The following is a 17638-nucleotide window of genomic DNA, read 5'->3' on the forward strand; positions in this document are numbered from 1 at the left end:
AATCAAAAATACTATCAATAAGCTACATATTTTATGTATACACTATCACCTCTAAAATTAATAAGTAAAAAAGAAACTGTAAAATTATATTATCCTACTAAACTATACTCGCTATGTCCACACACAAAGTATACATTTACTTTTGGCGTCGTGTTTAAGAAATAATAGTATTTTAATTACAGTAGATAGTTAAAAATAGTGTAATGATATTTTTGCCCTTGTTTTTTGGTGTAAAAGTAACGATGTAATGTAAAGTAAGGGTATTTGTGGAAAAAAAATGAGGTATTTAATTAAATGTTTACTTTGTAATTGGACATCCCAAAATAAAAATATATATACTTTCTAGTTAGACGGAGAGAATATTATATTTCTTGTTGTTATTATTATTTATTTATTTATTTATTCTTATTATTATTATTATTATTACAAGTAAATTAACCAACCATTAAAATTTTGTTGTTTTTGTGCATTTTTATTGCAATCTATGTACAGTGGAGATCATGTGCTGAATGAAAAATTCAATAATATTCCGAAAGGATTTATAATAATTATATTAATAATAATATTTAATTACACAAACTAAAGTATTTGAATGCTTTCATTCAATATATACATGATTCGTGCGCGTCTATGTATGTATGAGATTATATGTTGAGATTTTATCAGTTTGAATTGAATACAGAGGTGACATGCATTATAGGTAATTTAATTAGATTATTTATTTTAAATAAATAAAATTATTTTAAAATATTTAAAATAAGTTGCGATTGAAGACTAATTCTCACCTAATTTTTTCATGTTTTAAAAATTCTTCTGAAATTAATTGTAATATTTTTATAGTAGATATTATTATTATCTCTTACTACTAGTTTACCTAAAATTCTCTTTAAATTATTGATAATAGATTATTAGTTTCAAACCCAAATCATGTGTTGATCCCTTAATTTCACCATTTATGCTTATGTAAATTATTATAAAAAAGATGGTATTGTTTGGCAAATGTGCTGAAATTTTTATTTTTTTTAGCACCTCATCCATGGGCTTTGTTTGAATAGAAGGATAATTGTTTTTTTTTTTTTTTTTTTTTTTTTTTTTTTTGATAAACTGAAGACAACAATTACACTGACTTAATATATTAAAAAATATCTTTTGCCAGAGTATTGTGAAGGCATGTGTTGTGCCAGGTAGGGCTTATTGTAAACCCCAATGAGTGGCATGACTGGCCTCATCCCGGTACAGTATGGCAGCCCGGCCCAAAACAATAGCCGAATGGGCTTGTTGAAGGTCCCAAACAATCTTCTCAATGGCTCTTTCATATTTGTGGGTATTTTGGTACCGTCCCAACATATGCTTATTACTAAAATTCTTTTCACAATAATTTCCAAAAAAATTCACATTCACTATCCTCGGCCTCAGCTTCAACTTTGACCATTTTATACTCGAAAGGGTTAGGGTTTGGGGTTGGTGGTGCTGAAAGGGTTAGGTGTTCCATGGTTAAATGTTGGTTGCCACTAAAGTTAGCTTTCTAGGATTTTTAAGTAATATTTGAAGATTAAACCTTTATATTTATAGAAAATAGACTTTTTGATGGAGTACTTATCTTACATGTCCTTTCTAAACTTTGGAATTAATTAAAGAAAAATCATTAAAATTGTGTTTGCAAAATAATATTATCTAAGTACACTAAATTATTATAATTATTTTTGGAACGGGACACCATTTTACTTAAATTATTTTTAAATAAATAATGCATTTTATAATGTCTCAATCGACAAAAACTAGAATGTAACTGCTACATCGAATTAATGTAACCTAATATTCACCACCAATTCAATAGTAACAAAAAAAAAAAAAAAACCTTGAAGAAATCATAAATTTAAATAGTAAAAAGCTAATAATAATTTGATCATTTCACAATCCTACTACAATCTTGAATATAACATAAATATTTACAATTTTATACAAAAATCCAAATTAAGTAATACTTCCTCCGTCCCACATAATTTGTCTCTATTTTCTATTTTCGTCCGTCCCACGTAACTTGTCCTTTCCTCTTTTTGGAAATATGACTATCCACTTTGATCACATTTTAAGTTTTAAATTTTATAATTTTTTTAATCTTAATTAAACTATTTATTTATCTTAATTTTAAATAATAATTATTTATACTAATACACTTCTTAATTATTTATTAATTATATTTTACTCTAGGGTAACACACCCAAAATATATGGGAAAGATAGAAGTAATATATATGGATCAATTTCATTGTACCTTCACGTGGTTTAATTCTTTAACCGAAAAATAACTGACGCCAAATAATAATGAACAACAAGGACAATTTAGATTTAAAATAAATAAATTATTTTAAAATATTTAAAATTATATATAAGTGCTCGGTCAGGTTACAGTTTTGCAATTTATAACATAATCTGATAGTGGGACGTTCAAATATTATAGAATATATATACATATACCTATTTTAGACTTAAAATATGCATCCAATACAAAATACTCCCTCCTTCCTAAATACCATGTCCACGTTGCCACATTGTCGTTTCTGTTCGTCTCACATACCATGTCACTTTCATTTTTTGGAAAATAATTACACACTTTAATCTCATTTTAAATTTTTTAATTTTTTTTTTAAATTTTAATTAAACTAATTAGTTATCTTAATCTTAATTTATAATTATTTATATTATAGGATAATTATTTTCACTAATACATTCTTAATTATTTACTAATTACACCCCTCCTAAAATACCGTGTCTACAGTGTAACAGACACCGTATCTGGACGGAGGGAGTATTATAAAAAGAAGATATAGAAGAACACGCCAAAAAATGGTAAAAAGAAAAAAAAAATTCTATGGTGTATAAATAATTTGATATGATTTTATTTTTGTATAGTTTACGTATATTAATTTTTATTTGTTATGTAATTCTTTTACAGGTAAAATTTTAAAATCATTTGTTTTTATATTTATTAATTATGCTTAATTTTTTACTTATTTAATATCATATCACATCATTCTTTATATGAATTTTTTATTCAAATTTGTTTGAACTTATCATTTTTTTAAGAAAATATTCCATATTTATTTATAGTTTTTGCTTTCATTTCTATTTTCTATATAAATGAGTTGATATGATTTTAGAAATATTTTGTTTCTAATTTGTTTTGTTGTAAGGAGTGGCATGACCGGGGGTGGTGGTGCTGGCAGGGGCAATCCGGCACGCCCACATCGGCCGCGCCCCCGACCGACCGCCCGTCGGCCCCGAACCGGAAGCCAACTGATGACTAAAATCTTATATTTATAGAAAAATGGTTTTTGGATGAAATCATTAATCTCACCTGTACATTTTAATAATTTTTCAAAATTATATTATATTTTCAAAATGATAATTTTCTAGTTACACTGAATTATTATTATTATTATTATTATTATTATTATTATTATTATTATTATTATTATTATTTTCAAAATATATATAATAAATTTGAACTTAATTTACAAATGAGATCGTATCTTTTCCCGCCGTCATTGCTTCGTATTTTTATTACAACATATGCATGTGTGGGTTTACTAATTGAGATTTGTTACTTGGAATTAAATCAAAAGGCGACAGCTAAAATTGAAATAATTATTGTAATTAGTTTTAAAAACAAACAAAATAATTCTTAAATATAAAAAAATTATCTGAAAATTAAATATACTGACCAACTAATCTTTTTAAATTGTAATAAATAATTGGTTTAGTAATAAATTTTGTGCCTTTACTATAAAGATATTGTTGTTATCTTTTACTAATAGAGAATTTTTCTTTGAATGTTTAAAAATAAATTATAAATTCTAATAGTGACTTTTAGTTTTTTCTTGTATAATGAAATTAGAAATATATTTAAACAACTTACTGCATTCAATACATATTAGGAAGAGCTTTAGTAATTTTGAATGGACAAAACAATGTCGGTTGGTCAGAATGTTTAGTCATTTCGATTAATCATGCGAGTTTCATGTAATTTCGAACCTAAGAACAAGTTTACATTATTTTAGTGTTTAAGTCCTTTGGGGCCTGAAATAACTTTGGATAGACAAAATAATATCGTTAGTTGATTTGTTTAGTCATTTTGGATGAACCATGCCAATTTTTTCAAATTCTGAGTCTAAAAATAGATTTTTTTTTTTTTTTCATTGTTTCAGCAATTTGGAGCCAAAAATGAGCCATTATCATTCTTGAATTTTAATTATCATATTGACGAAATATATTCCACATATGTCACTTTTTTGCAATTTTCGTCCTCCGTAGCATAATCTCACTTTGCGTACATGAGATCGTATTTGTCGCGAAGTTGATGTAAGGTCAGAGAATGGAAATTGCAAAAAAATGACACATGTAGAATGTATTTTTCCAAGGCAACAATTAAAATATAAGAGTTATAATTAGTCATAGGTACAGGACCTTTATTGCAATTTTTCCCATTCTTTTCGCTAGTTCTCTTTAGCTTCGGCACATTTTGGTGACATTCCAATGTCGGCTTGCTTCTGAACTTTTTATCACAATAACTACAACTATATTGGGGTTTGGCACACTCCACATCACCATCGACCTTCTTTGGCTCTATAGGGTTAGGGTTGTGATTAGGGTTTGAGGTGGTGGCGGTGGTGATGGGTGCTCCATGGGTATGATTGTAGCAGGGATAGTTTTCAAGAAAAATTTTCTAATGAGAGGTTAGAAGATGCTAAACTTTTATATTTGTAGGAAAAAAAAAATTATGATAAATTATATTTATAAAAGGTTGTATAGCCAAATTGAAAATTTAATAAATACTATCAATAAACTACATATTTCCTATGTCCACTGGCACCTGCACATTATAAAAAAGAAAAATAACTAAAATAACTAAAATTACATTTTCCAAATTATATTAGCTTACTAAGCTATATTATCGTTTTTGTTAAAAATAAAAAATAAAAAATTAACTAGCAATTGAAATTGTGCATTTTTATTGCAATCTATGTATCTATGAGATTGCATATTGAGGTTTTATCAAGTTAGATTGAGTATAGAGGTGACACCATACATATTTTAATTAGATTGTTGCTTTCAAATAAATTGAATTCATTTGGACAATATATAAAATCAGTTGCAATTGAAGACTAATTTTCACCTATCCTTTGCTAAATATTTTTAAAAGATTGTTGAGAAATGAATTGCAATGCCTTTTTACGATAAATATTATTATTATCTCTACTAGTTGCCTGAATTTCTCTTTCAATTAAATCCACTTATGGTTTCACAAAAATTATACAAAATTTATTCGTGGTTTTAGAAAGTTGCACCAAATTTACCATTCTCGATCATCCTTATTTAGCGGTGTTTGACATACACACGCCCAAACTGGGAATGGATTTCAAGATCTCTATTTCTAAACTCTCTAAAATTACAAATATATTCATTTACTTTTATATTTAGCGTAAGGAACAGTAACAAAATTCTTAGAACCAGATGAAATCAACTATTTCTGAGTATATCTATTGTTCTTTGATGCTAAATAGAAGAAGAATTATTATATTTATAATCAAAACGGTTTACAAATGGAGATTTTGATACTCATTCAAAGTTTGGACATGTGCGGGTCAATATCATTAAATAAGGACGGCCGATGGAGTTAGGCACGTGAGTTTCTAAAATTGTAAGAGAATTTGACACAGTTTTATAAGTAATGAGATTTGACACAGAGTTTCTCAAGTGCAACATCATTGATCAATCTTTAATCATGTAAGGACAATAAGTAATATCGTAATAAACCACTATTTGAATTGGTTCACTATTCACATAAATTAAATCCATGCCCGGCCGTGGGTTAGGGCCATAGGGCCTTTGCCCGGGCCCCCCCAATAATATATATATATATATACTCCTATATATTAATATATATATATTATTATTTTTTGTAGAATGTATAAAATAAAATTTAAATAAAAAATTTATTTTATAATTATTTTTTAAATAAATGATTTTTACATTAATTTTTAAATTATTTATTTGTATGTTTTAGTATGTTTATTTAATTGTATGATTTTATATTTTTTGTGAATTATGTAAAATTAAAAAGATATGATAGAGTAATATTTTTGTATTCTTATTATTTTTATTTTTATATTTATATGTTTAAATTTGTATATTTTATTATATTTTTTAGTAGTAGTTTTAAATATTTGTGTATTATATAAACATTGAGTTTGTTTATTTTCTAAACTTTCTAATTTCTACTATTAGGACTATGCGTTTTTCTCTCACAAATATTTCATCAAACATTATCTTAATATCAAATTCAAACCAAAATTTTCCCCAATCAAAAGAAACAAACCCTTAATAAATATTTTTGTTTGAAAATTTTCTTTTAAAGACGTTTGATTGTTTATAAAAATATTCTTTAAAAAATATTAAATCAAATATTTATTTTTAATTTTTTATGTTATACTAAATATGTCACATTAATTTTATATTTATATTTTAATCTTTTAATATATAAAAAAATATTTTATTAATATATTTATATTAAAAAATATATATTATATTATTATTATTATATAAGAAATATATTTAAGAGCCCAATATTCTAATTTTGCCCCGGACCTAATAAATGTCAAGAACGGGCCTGATTAAATCCATATAAGCATCTCATACACATTATTATATAAAAAATAATAATAATTGCTTTGAAAATTTCGATACTATTCAAATTTCCGAAGCTATTTTTAGTAGTCTCGGAATTTCCGAACCTACGAAAAATAAGTTCAAAAATTCTGAAGCTAAATTGTCTCGGAATTTCCGAGACATACTATACTAGTCTCAGAAATTCCGAGATATCCAAAACATCGACGAGATTTTTGTTACCGGTGCATATCCGAGACATGCAATGTCCAAGGCTAAATAAAAATAGGTTTCGGATTTAGATAGAATTTCCGATACAACTTTCTGAGGCTGTTAACAAAAATTCTAGTAGTGTGTCCCAAAAGTTAATTAAATCCTCAAACAGATCAGAATAAATTTGATTCCAAAAAATTTATTCGAACTTGGATTTATATTCGAACATGTGAACAGAAGCAAGGAACATAATCATTCATATCAATTAATTAAAATAAATAAAAAAATATGCAGCGTAACAAATAAATTAGAAACAAAATTCTTGATTTTACAAAAAAAAAATCCTCATGGGAATGAGCCAATAATTATTCTGATTCTAAATATTAGGGATCTATAATTATGATTTTACATACATGCAAATAATTTTCGAAATATCACAATTGAATTTTTAATCCTAACACTAGAAAGATCAGTCACGTGCTGAAACTAATTTCCCCAATTATATAAAATTCATCAATCGTCTGTATATCAAGGCAGATACATGAGAGTTGTACTCACGATAAAGGTGTCGTTGAAAGAGGCGAAGATATGAGCTACCCCAAAAACCGATTCTCCATCCCTGCTCCAAAATTAAATTTAGTGTTTATGACCGGACGTTACTAAAATTAAGAGCCGACGGTTTCGATTCGGAAAATTTATTTCTCAAGGGGTGGAATGCCTATAAAAGGCCCTCTCCACCACTTCATTTGGCACACCAACCAAAGAGAGAATTCTCTTCTCTCTCTCTTTTCCTCTCTAAGTTTCCGGCAATATTCCCGGCAAGTTTCCAGTCAATATTCCGGTCACTTACACTTCTACTCAAGCCTTCCGACATAGCTTAAATCCCCTCATTTTAGTTCACCGGAGCTTCGAAATACTGGGGTGCCACCTAATTCGGAGACGAACGTCGTTTTATCTTTTGGAACGTTACGCCACGAACCGGAGACACTACAGGGGTATATTCGTTTTTACGGAAAGAGATTCTATCTCGACTCGACGTGATTATCAAATCTATTTCGATAAAATTAAATTTATTATCAAATTTATTTCAATAAATTATTTTGATATCGAATTTTATTTTTCGATAATTATTTGATATTCTTGCGATATAAAAATTTTCGAGCGACAAATACATAGACAATCTGTCACATTGATTCAACCAATTTTCTACATTGAAGCATAGAAAATGACGTATTGGAAGCATTCAAGCAACACCAAATGTTGAGAAATGTATAGACTGTTAAAACCATGATACACTTTTCTGGGCCTTACATTTTGGTCTCACATTGGACTAGACCCATTATACTCTATATACTATACATATATATATTTATATATATATATATACCTTTAGCCCTAATAAGACAGAATTTGAAATCATCACCATCACTCACTTCGCCTCCATCTCTCTTCACTCACAGGAATGCACTGTGCACACCATCTCCATTTTCAATCTTCCTCCATACACCTACTTCACACAAAGAGCACATAATACACTTCATCTTCCCATTGTTTCACTGCTATCTCATACACTTTCCTCACTTGTGCACGATCTCTTTGCACGCGATTAATTGAATCGTTTCACCTCGTCTTCGCCTTCGTTCGCTCTCAAATCGATCTCTGCATCTATTTTCCTTCATCTCATTTGCGTTTAATTTCTCACTTACATCTATTATTGTGTTACTTCTTTCATATCTTTTCCCTCCGCAGGTTACAAGGTTGATTTGGTGACTTTCTATGATTGAATCTAAGGTTCAGTATACCAGACTTTTGGAAAGCAGCTAAAGTGATGATTGTCTCTGTAATGGCTTAAATCTGGTTATATTGTTATCTTTTACATCCTTTGATCATTTGTTGGCTTATGATTAGCTGTGAACTAGTTTGTGTGTTCGTGTGAGAACACAGCTGCTTTCTGTGTTGATTGTGTTGATCTGTTGATCTGGTCCTTTGCGACCGTAGCGAGTACATACTGTTTTTATCTCGCTGTTTGTGTACACCGTTGTGCTCTTAATCAATAAGATTAGAGTGTAGGTGTTCCTCACTCTTGCTCACAATTCATGGATTAGATTACTTTTTTGTTATTTTAACATAGACATAACTCTCATAAGAGTGGATTTCGAAATAAAACAAGCGACATTCTATTCACTCAAAATAAATAAATAAATATAGGGATTGGACATGTGACCGTGAAGTTATGGATTCAAACCTTTGATACCTCAGATCACTTGTCACACATGGTTCGCCTAGTGTGACTTGTCTGTCAGGCCTAGTTTGCAGATTTTAGGTTCGATCGGAAGTTTATCAAGTGCGCACTATCGGGTAGCGGCTGCGGGTTCTCACGTCATCAGAAAAATGTTCAGTAGTTTAGATTTTAAGTTGGAATTTTAATAATAAAAATTTTGAATTGAAATAGTAATATTACATGAAGTTTTTTAATATAAAATCAAATTTAATATAATATAAAAAATAAAAAATAAGTATTTGATTTGATGTTTTTAAAAAAATAAATTTGTGTGAATAATGTAAATTCTTCCAAGTCCTTCAAACAAACAAACCTATATCTAGATTCTTCCTTGTCGATGTCAAGTTAATTATAATTAATAAATAATAAAAAGTATATCACTAATAAATTTATTTCTTCTTCTTCTGTCTCAACTAAATTATTTTTTTAGTTTCAAGCACGGATCTTTAGGTATGGTATAATTAATAATTAATTAAAAAGTATATTAGTAAAAATAATTGTGATTTGATAAAAATAATTATAAATTAAAATGACTAAATATTTTAATTTAAAAAATTATAAATTATGAATTTAGAAATATGATTAAAGTATAAAATTATATTTATAAAAAAAAATGACAAATTATATGTGACATACGAAAATAGAAATACGAGACAAATTGGGACGGAATGAGTATTAGTATATAAAAAAGTAAGTGGGAGAAAAGGAGTTTTTATCTTGGAAATTGTTTTTGTTCTTTTTAAATAACTTATTTTTGTATATTTATATTTTAATTTGATAATTTATATTTAGGGTAATTAAGTATTTATTGATATATATTCCATATGTCCGACTCTAAATGTTTTATTTACATTTTGTGTCATTGTATTTAACATTAAAAATATCTTTGTATTTGTATAATTTTTTGCACAAATATTATTGTAATAGTATTACAAGACACTAATAGAAATTTTTTTGTCATTTTCTTTTAATTTATACTATGTTTTCATATAATAATTAATATTCAAATATCATCATGCAAAAAGTAAATGATAAATTTAGAGTCGGACAAAAGTACTATAATTTTTAATGATATTTATACGTAATTGATTATGCATAATTATGGTAAAATCATTTATTATAATGTTAAATAATAATTTGTACAAAAAATACGTATTTATATAATATAATATATTTTATTTTCAAAAAAAATTAATAATTCAACAAATTTAATCTATAGGTGTGTAATATTTAAAATATGAATATAGAATTCTATTAAAATATTAAATATATACAAATAGTAAAATATTTAATATTTTTTTTATTCGATCAGATAATCCATTTGGTTTGGGACACATGATAATTTAGATAATATAGATTAGTAAGCTATTAGTATTAAATTATGATATTATTTTTATATAAATAGTATTTTTGGCATTTTAAATATTTTTATCACCATATTTCAATAAAATATATATGCAAATATATTTTGTAGATAATAAAATATAGAAAAGAGTAATCTTTTATAGACTGATATAACAATTTAATAATATATGTGATTTTTGTCCCACTTATCGTGTTTATTTTTTTATTTTTGTCTGTCCAATTTATTTTGTGACTTTTTTTTCTTAAAAAAATTACACTTTTATTTTACTTAAATTTTTTAATTTTATAAAATTTATTAGTTATTTTAATTTTTAATTTATAATTATTTTTTATAATATATTATTAATTATTTATTAATTATATTCATTATCGTGGCTACAAAGAGCTAAATGATAAGGACAGATGGACTAATAATTTAAATTATAAATATATTATTATTATAAAATACAATTTTGTCTTATACATCCATTCTACAGCCGCCGCCACTCCTTCACAGTCGTTGGCTGCCGCAACACCCAACAGTCGCCGCCCAACCGTTGCAATGACGGTTCGAACCGAGTTTAGTTTTGGTTTGAACCGCCGGTTTGGAAACCGACGAACCGGCGGTTCCGAACCGGATGGGAAGTCCAATCAATCATCCCATTCGAACCGGGCCACCATTAATAAACGCTTCGGCTTCAGTGCGTCACTCCCCAAATTCCCCTTCAGAGACACAGATTCAGGCTCAGATTCAAATTCAATTTCAGAATCGAAAACAGGAATGGTTCTGGAGATTGTGGAGCCCAACACTTGTGTCCGAGGCTGTTGCCGTAGCGAAACAATCCCGCTCCATCTCCTCCATTCATCCTATTCCCTTTCTTCGCCAATCGCCAAAGGTATTCCATTCCGAAACCACAGTTTGGTGCTTCTTCAATCTCTGTGTCAATTGGGGGTTTTATTTTTATTTATTTATTTCTGAAAGGTGTTTGTTTCCGTGGTGTGGTGCAGGTGCAGAGAGCGTGGTGTACGAGGGCATTCTGGATGGGAAAAAGGTAGCCATAAAAAAACCAGTGCTGTCTACATCCGATGATCTTGATAAGTTCCACAAAGAGTTGCAATTGCTCAGGTTTTAATCTGTTCCTCCCTTCAACTCTCAAATTCTGCAATTGCGCTATTTCAATCCGTAATTCATTTTTCAAGTCGAGTACTCTACTTTAATTTTAAGGCTTGTTGGCATGGAAGTAGTGAATCTTGAATTGCAGTTGTGGGTTTGATATTGATTTGAAATGGCGATTTGTTTTAGGGTGAACAGTGTTGAAATCACTTGGTTGTGAGTTCTTTTCTTTTCTTTATTCTTTATGTTTTTACTATTCATTATTTTTCTTTTTTCTACACAAAAATCAAGGTTGAACAACTACATCAAAATCGAACTATTTTTTTGTTTTATTACATTAAAAATAATTTTATATTTAAAACAATACATTGACGATTATTTATATCACATCGAACAACAACAGGTTTTAGTTGAAATTTATCTACTCAAACTCAAACCCCACAACAAACACATACTTTGGGTTTTCAAGTTCTTTTTCTATGTTAATTATGGGGAAGCCGTCGATATTATAAAAAGTAATATTCTATGTATTGTATTATTTTTTAATTAATTGGGAATCGGGTAAAAAATTTTAAGTTGGAACATACAATACTCCCTCTTTTCAAAAAGAAAAAGAAAATTATGTTCATATGATCTTGTCACAAGTTTTAATTAATATCATATTATAGATTGTGACATAAAGTAAAGATATTTTGGAAAGTGCATTAACAAGTTATCAAGGTGATCGAAATTTTTGGAGAAATTGCGTGTGTAATTAAAGTGTCATATTTGTATATATATGTGTGTTCTTAAGTTAATGCTATGCAGTTGTATTGGAATTCAATTGCTTTTTAGGAATTCTTACAATCCTTCGTGTGAAATGTTGTTAGAATTCGTTGTCTACCACACAATTCTTAGGTTGTTGTGTGTCATTTGTTTGTTGTCTTCATTGTTATTAATGCGTATGCATTTGTGTGGTAATTGTGTCGTCAAAGCAAGTTGGATCATCCGGGGATAATAAAGCTGCTGGCGGCGCATGCCAAGCCGCCTAACTATATGTTTTTTTTTGAGCTCTATGAGGCCGGAAACCTTTTGCAGAAACTACACGTGGAAGAAGAGAGTTTGAACGTCGCCCAAGTCATCAAAATCTCTTCACAATTAGGTAAAGTCTTGCTATCTTTGAGTTTCGGATTGCATTTATGTCATTTAATGTATATGATTAGATCAATCACATAAAAAGCGGCAGATTTGTTGCTATTATAACTAAGGGAAATATCTATGTTGATGATGATCATGCGCCACAAATTTGATGTTATAGCTTTATATGGGGCCCATTTTGTTTGATTGATGTAGATGTAGAACATCAACATTGTGCTTAAGAGAATGCAATTTCTCAGTTTAGATAGAAGTTTTGGAAATTTTGAATAAATGATATGATGTTTTGTTAGAGAAAAAAATATATATATATTTGGTATGAAATTGTTTTGAAAAAGTTATTGTTGATAAATAGATCTAAAAGTTCAAAAAGTGTTTATGTAAACTGGAAACTTGTTATGAATAAGTACGGTTGACCTTATTCAATTCAGACATACGTAATACGACATTGGTGGTTGTTATATGATCATTCAGGTTATGGAGTTGATTTGGATTTATTTTTTTATTAGATTTGTTCTTATCATTCTTCGCGATGTCATTCTACTGTTCTTCTTTTCTCTGTATAAACTTGGAATCGACTTTCATTAGCTAATAGGTTGTTTACGGAAGAATCTTATTTCCTTTTTGTGCACATGTTCTTTAAAATGTATATATACAATTCTAATATGCAATAAACTCATAAACTCGAATTCATGTTGTTTTTCTATTTACAATTCATAAACATTCGTGTTGCAGCAAATTCCTTGCTCTATCTGCATAACCTTGGGGTCGTTCATCGCGACGTGAAACCAGCAAATATTCTTGTAATGTTTCTTAATAGCTTCTCGATGCATTGGAATTGATGATGGATTTCACCTTTAAATTCGGTAGCTAATTTTCTTTTTTAAAATTTTGTATTTAATTTTGTCTCGTACTTTTGCTTTTCGATGTGATGCAGCTTACGAAGAATCTTCATCCCCATCTAGCCGACTTTGGCTTGGCTGAATACAAGAACGATCTTAAACAAGTCTCTGTTTCGAACTGGAAATCCGCCGGAAAACCAACCGGTGGTTTCCATAAAAAGAATATGGTTGGAACGCTGATTTACATGGCGCCCGAGGTACTACAGAAAGCGATTCATACTGAAAAATCGGATGTCTATAGTTTTAGCGTTACTGTCAAGTAAGGACAAGGTTTAATCGGCTTCATTATTTATAAATACACAAAAGCATCGAGCATAGTACTAATGATCATTTGAATAACTCGATGCATATTTTGTTTTCTAGCGAACTTCTTACTGGCGTAGTACCGTATACTGATCTTCGAGCAGAGGCACAGGTTACATTTTCGCTTGTATTTCATAATGCCGTTGCTTCCATTAATATTTATCATTGAATGCGTTGACTTGTTGTGTACGTTGAGTTTAGGCCCATACGGTATTGGAAATGCACTACACTGAACAGCAACTTACGGCTGCTGTGGTGTCGCAAGGCCTGAGACCCGTTCTCGCCGGTCCTGAATTGAACGTGCCGGCTCGATTGCAGTCGCTCATACAAAAATGTTGGGATGCGGATCCTGATAATAGGCCTTCCTTCGAAGACATTGTTTTTGAGCTTGATGCAATGCTGGATTCCGTAGAAAGCAAAATCGACAAAGAAGATACGTTCGCTGGCTCCGTTAAATCATTTGGACATTCGGATACGACTAGCATTGGCAATTACGAAGAGCCCGCTAATTGGTTTGCTCGAGGTCGAAGGTTTTGTGAAACCGCGAATCCTTCCACTGAAAACATTGCTTCTGCTTGGCTTTCATCGAAAAATGCAGATTATCGACCAGTCTTATCTTCGGGTTCCTTCTCGACTACCGGGAGACGTGAAAACATGGAGGATACACACTTTATGATACCCAATTTTTGCAACGAAAGAGACGTGCACTTATTTGGAATTTTCGATGGGCATCGAGGTATGTGGCAATCAATCTTTCTAAATTTTGAACGATATTCTCGTTTTAGCGTATTATGTTGTGTTTAACGATAGCGGCTTATGTTAATTTTTAGCAAGCAACCATTTATACTTTTAAAAGCAATGCATTTTTTCAGATCTTGTTACTTGTCTTATCGGACCTAGTTTACAAATTATTAGATTTGGCCGGAACTTTACTTTAGAGCACACTCGAAAAATAACGACTGGATTTTCATGTCATTAAAAAAGAAAACATTTTATTTGTATGCTTTTTTTGTCGAGAATTGGCGAAGAATATAAGCTCGCTATAATATGCAGGTGCCGAAGCTGCTGAGTATTCGGCCGGAGCGCTACCTAATATTTTACAATCATTGGCATCGACAACAAGGTGATCTCTCATGATCAATGCTCAAATTCTTCTATTCGATCATTTGGACGAATTAGTGAATAGTAATGAAGCAAGTTCTTCCTCTCCCTGCGCGCAGTCCATCTGAAGCGCTGCGAGAAGCATTTCTGAAGACGGATACTTATTTTAGGAACGAAATGAATTCCTGTCGAAAGTTAAAGCATAGCGGCATACAGAAAGACCGGCACCCCGGCTGTACTGCAGTAGCCGCTTTAATAAATAAAGACAAGGTTTTTGTTGCAAATGCCGGCGATTGCAGAGCAATACTATGTCGATCGGGAAATTCCTACACGTTAACCAGGGTGAGGCGCGCTTTCCTCAGTTCTTTCACTAATTCAAGAAATCGAAAATGCTAGAGATAATGAGATTTTCTTGAACCAATTGTTTTTCGTTGTTTGTTTTAAGAAGTGAATGAATGTCTTGAATATAGTAGGATCTTGTGGCGAGCTGTCCCGACGAGAGAGAGCGCATCATCCGCGCGGGTGGCGAAGTCGTGTGGCAAGTAGATACATGGCGAGTCGGTCGTGCAGCCCTCCAGGTTGGAGACTTCTGTAGACTCGATTATTTTTATGGTTTTATTCACATCCCGATGGCATATAAGTCACTTGTCTGAAACTTCATTAGGTTACGCGGTCCATTGGCGACAATGATTTAAAACCATTCGTAACCGCGGAGCCTGAGATAACCGAAACTTCTCTATCTGCCGAGGATGAATATATGGTAAGTATTAAATGATCATTTCATTCAAAAATTTAGCTCGCAAGATATGTAGCATTAATTACATACTCCCTCAGTCTCCAAAAAAGTGCTTTCATACTTTGGGCATGAGTTTTAATGCGAGTGTCGACTTTTTATTATTTTTTACATTTTATAATAAAAAAAATAGTATTTCCTTCCGTCCTATAATAAAAGTAGTCTTTGTTTTTCTTTAACTAATAATTTGAATATTAGTATTATATTAGTTTACAGCAAATAAGAAAAAAATATTCCTATTAGTACTGTATAATTTGAAAGTAATGATATTTGTGGAATTTATTGTAAATTGAGAGTATTTATTACGTTAGACAAATAGTACAATTACTAAATAATACTTTGTTTTGAAAGAACATCTTCCTTACGTCGGAAGGAGTATAGTTTTATATTAAAATAAAATAAGAATATTTATAAGAAACAAATAAAAAGAAATTGATTATATTTTTAAGAGTCGAAGGGGGTATTATATAGTTTTCCAACAGTAAGCAATAATAGTTTGATTCTCCAAGCAACGACGAGTTTGTTTATTTGTGGGGATCAATAATGGCGCGCTACTTTCTCAGGTAATGGCGAGCGACGGGCTATGGGATGCCATGAGCAACTCGGATGTGATCGGAATAATCAAAGACACCGTTAAAGAGCCTGGGATGTGCGCCAAGCGACTGGCGACGGAAGCTATTCAACGAGGCAGCAAAGATAACATAACGGTCATCGTTGTTTTCCTCCGCCCGGTCATGACTGCCGAGAGGATTTACTAACTTCGCCGTCCAGCTATTTCTTTTTTTTTTTTTGGGTAAGCTGTTTTTTTAGTTCAGTAACTGGACCCCTTTATCATTTTAGTCCCGTAAGTAGAGCCTGTCGCAAACTAGTCTCATAAGTGAAAAAATTTCGTTGTTTTAGTCCACCGACGCCGAAGACGCTCGCGTGGCTCGCCGTAAACTGTGAATGAGTTTCTGAATCTTCATTTCTAATATTTTAAAATTACAAATATCTTCATTTCCTCTTATATTTCTTGTAACTCTAACCATGGTTTCCCTTCCAGATATTGGAATTTATCATGAATTAAACTCTACAGGATCTATCGTATTGAAAAAATTGAGATAAAAAAATAAGATAATTAAATCTGACTTGATTCCATTAACATAAGCGGATTCGCATCTATAAATTAGTTGAGGATTTTGTGTTCTTCGAGCCTATGACCCAGCCCCTCTTAAAACAACCTCTAGAATTTCTGTCGTTACTCTCACGATGAGATATGAAAAATAGTGGCGTTAGACCTCGGTTCACAATCCTAATATACATCCCTTATTATTAATTGGTCTCATAACTCAATTAATAAGTTAACGAGTTTCTACACATTGGAGACCCGCACTTACTAAATACATTTAAACCCAATAAATTTAATAGATCATTTAATGTAAGCTTAACTTGATTGATAGCTCAAACAGTTATATTTAACCCACAATTGAATTTTTAATCCAATAATCTCACTTAGGTAAATGTATATTGTATAATCTTATGATCTCATAAAAATTTTGCTATCAGATCATTTCATGTATTTTACCAATCTTATCTTTAAATCACATCAATGCGGATCAAAACGGTCATCACTGCATTTAATACAATGAGACCGATCCGGAGTCACAATATCAATATAATCTAATATTTGATCATGTGTGAATGCACAACATGGAGATTTTATGTAATGTGATTTTAACTTGCATATATTTCCAACCAATCCGCCTTAAGGGGGCGTTTGGTACAAAAAATGAAATTGCAGATAAATGA

At 30.3% G+C, this 17638-nt stretch overlaps 1 protein-coding gene across 2 annotated transcripts; it reads left to right on the top strand.

Moving 5' to 3' along the window:
• Positions 1–11205: 11205 nt before the first annotated feature.
• Positions 11206–16856, top strand: LOC127256588 (protein kinase and PP2C-like domain-containing protein). 2 transcript variants are annotated; one of them, XM_051282683.1, is made up of 12 exons: positions 11207–11399; positions 11512–11629; positions 12592–12758; positions 13487–13554; positions 13689–13912; positions 14017–14068; positions 14158–14692; positions 15010–15079; positions 15177–15399; positions 15531–15635; positions 15722–15817; positions 16414–16856. In XM_051282683.1, the coding sequence occupies exons 1-12, from the start codon at positions 11285–11287 to the stop codon at positions 16606–16608; spliced, it is 1968 nt and encodes a 655-aa protein (XP_051138640.1). In that variant the 5' UTR covers positions 11207–11284; the 3' UTR covers positions 16609–16856. The 2 variants fall into 2 exon arrangements, 1 of the variants encoding a protein (XP_051138640.1); XR_007839882.1 differs by lacking the exon at positions 16414–16856 and having other exon boundaries at positions 11206–11399; positions 15528–15635; positions 15722–15755.
• Positions 16857–17638: the final 782 nt, after the last annotated feature.

The sequence above is a fragment of the Andrographis paniculata genome, unplaced genomic scaffold, assembly GCF_009805555.1.
Source record: "Andrographis paniculata isolate CXL003 unplaced genomic scaffold, ASM980555v1 Contig56END, whole genome shotgun sequence".
NCBI lineage: Eukaryota > Viridiplantae > Streptophyta > Magnoliopsida > Lamiales > Acanthaceae > Andrographis > Andrographis paniculata.

Bases quoted from the DNA above. Each gene is read 5' to 3' on its own strand.
- LOC127256588 (XM_051282683.1), top strand. From the start codon at position 11,285: ATGGTTCTGGAGATTGTGGAGCCCAACACTTGTGTCCGAGGCTGTTGC. The intron at 15,636-15,721 runs GTTGGAGACTTC...AAACTTCATTAG, and splicing joins TCGGTCGTGCAGCCCTCCAG to GTTACGCGGTCCATTGGCGA. The intron at 15,818-16,413 runs GTAAGTATTAAA...CTACTTTCTCAG, and splicing joins CTGCCGAGGATGAATATATG to GTAATGGCGAGCGACGGGCT.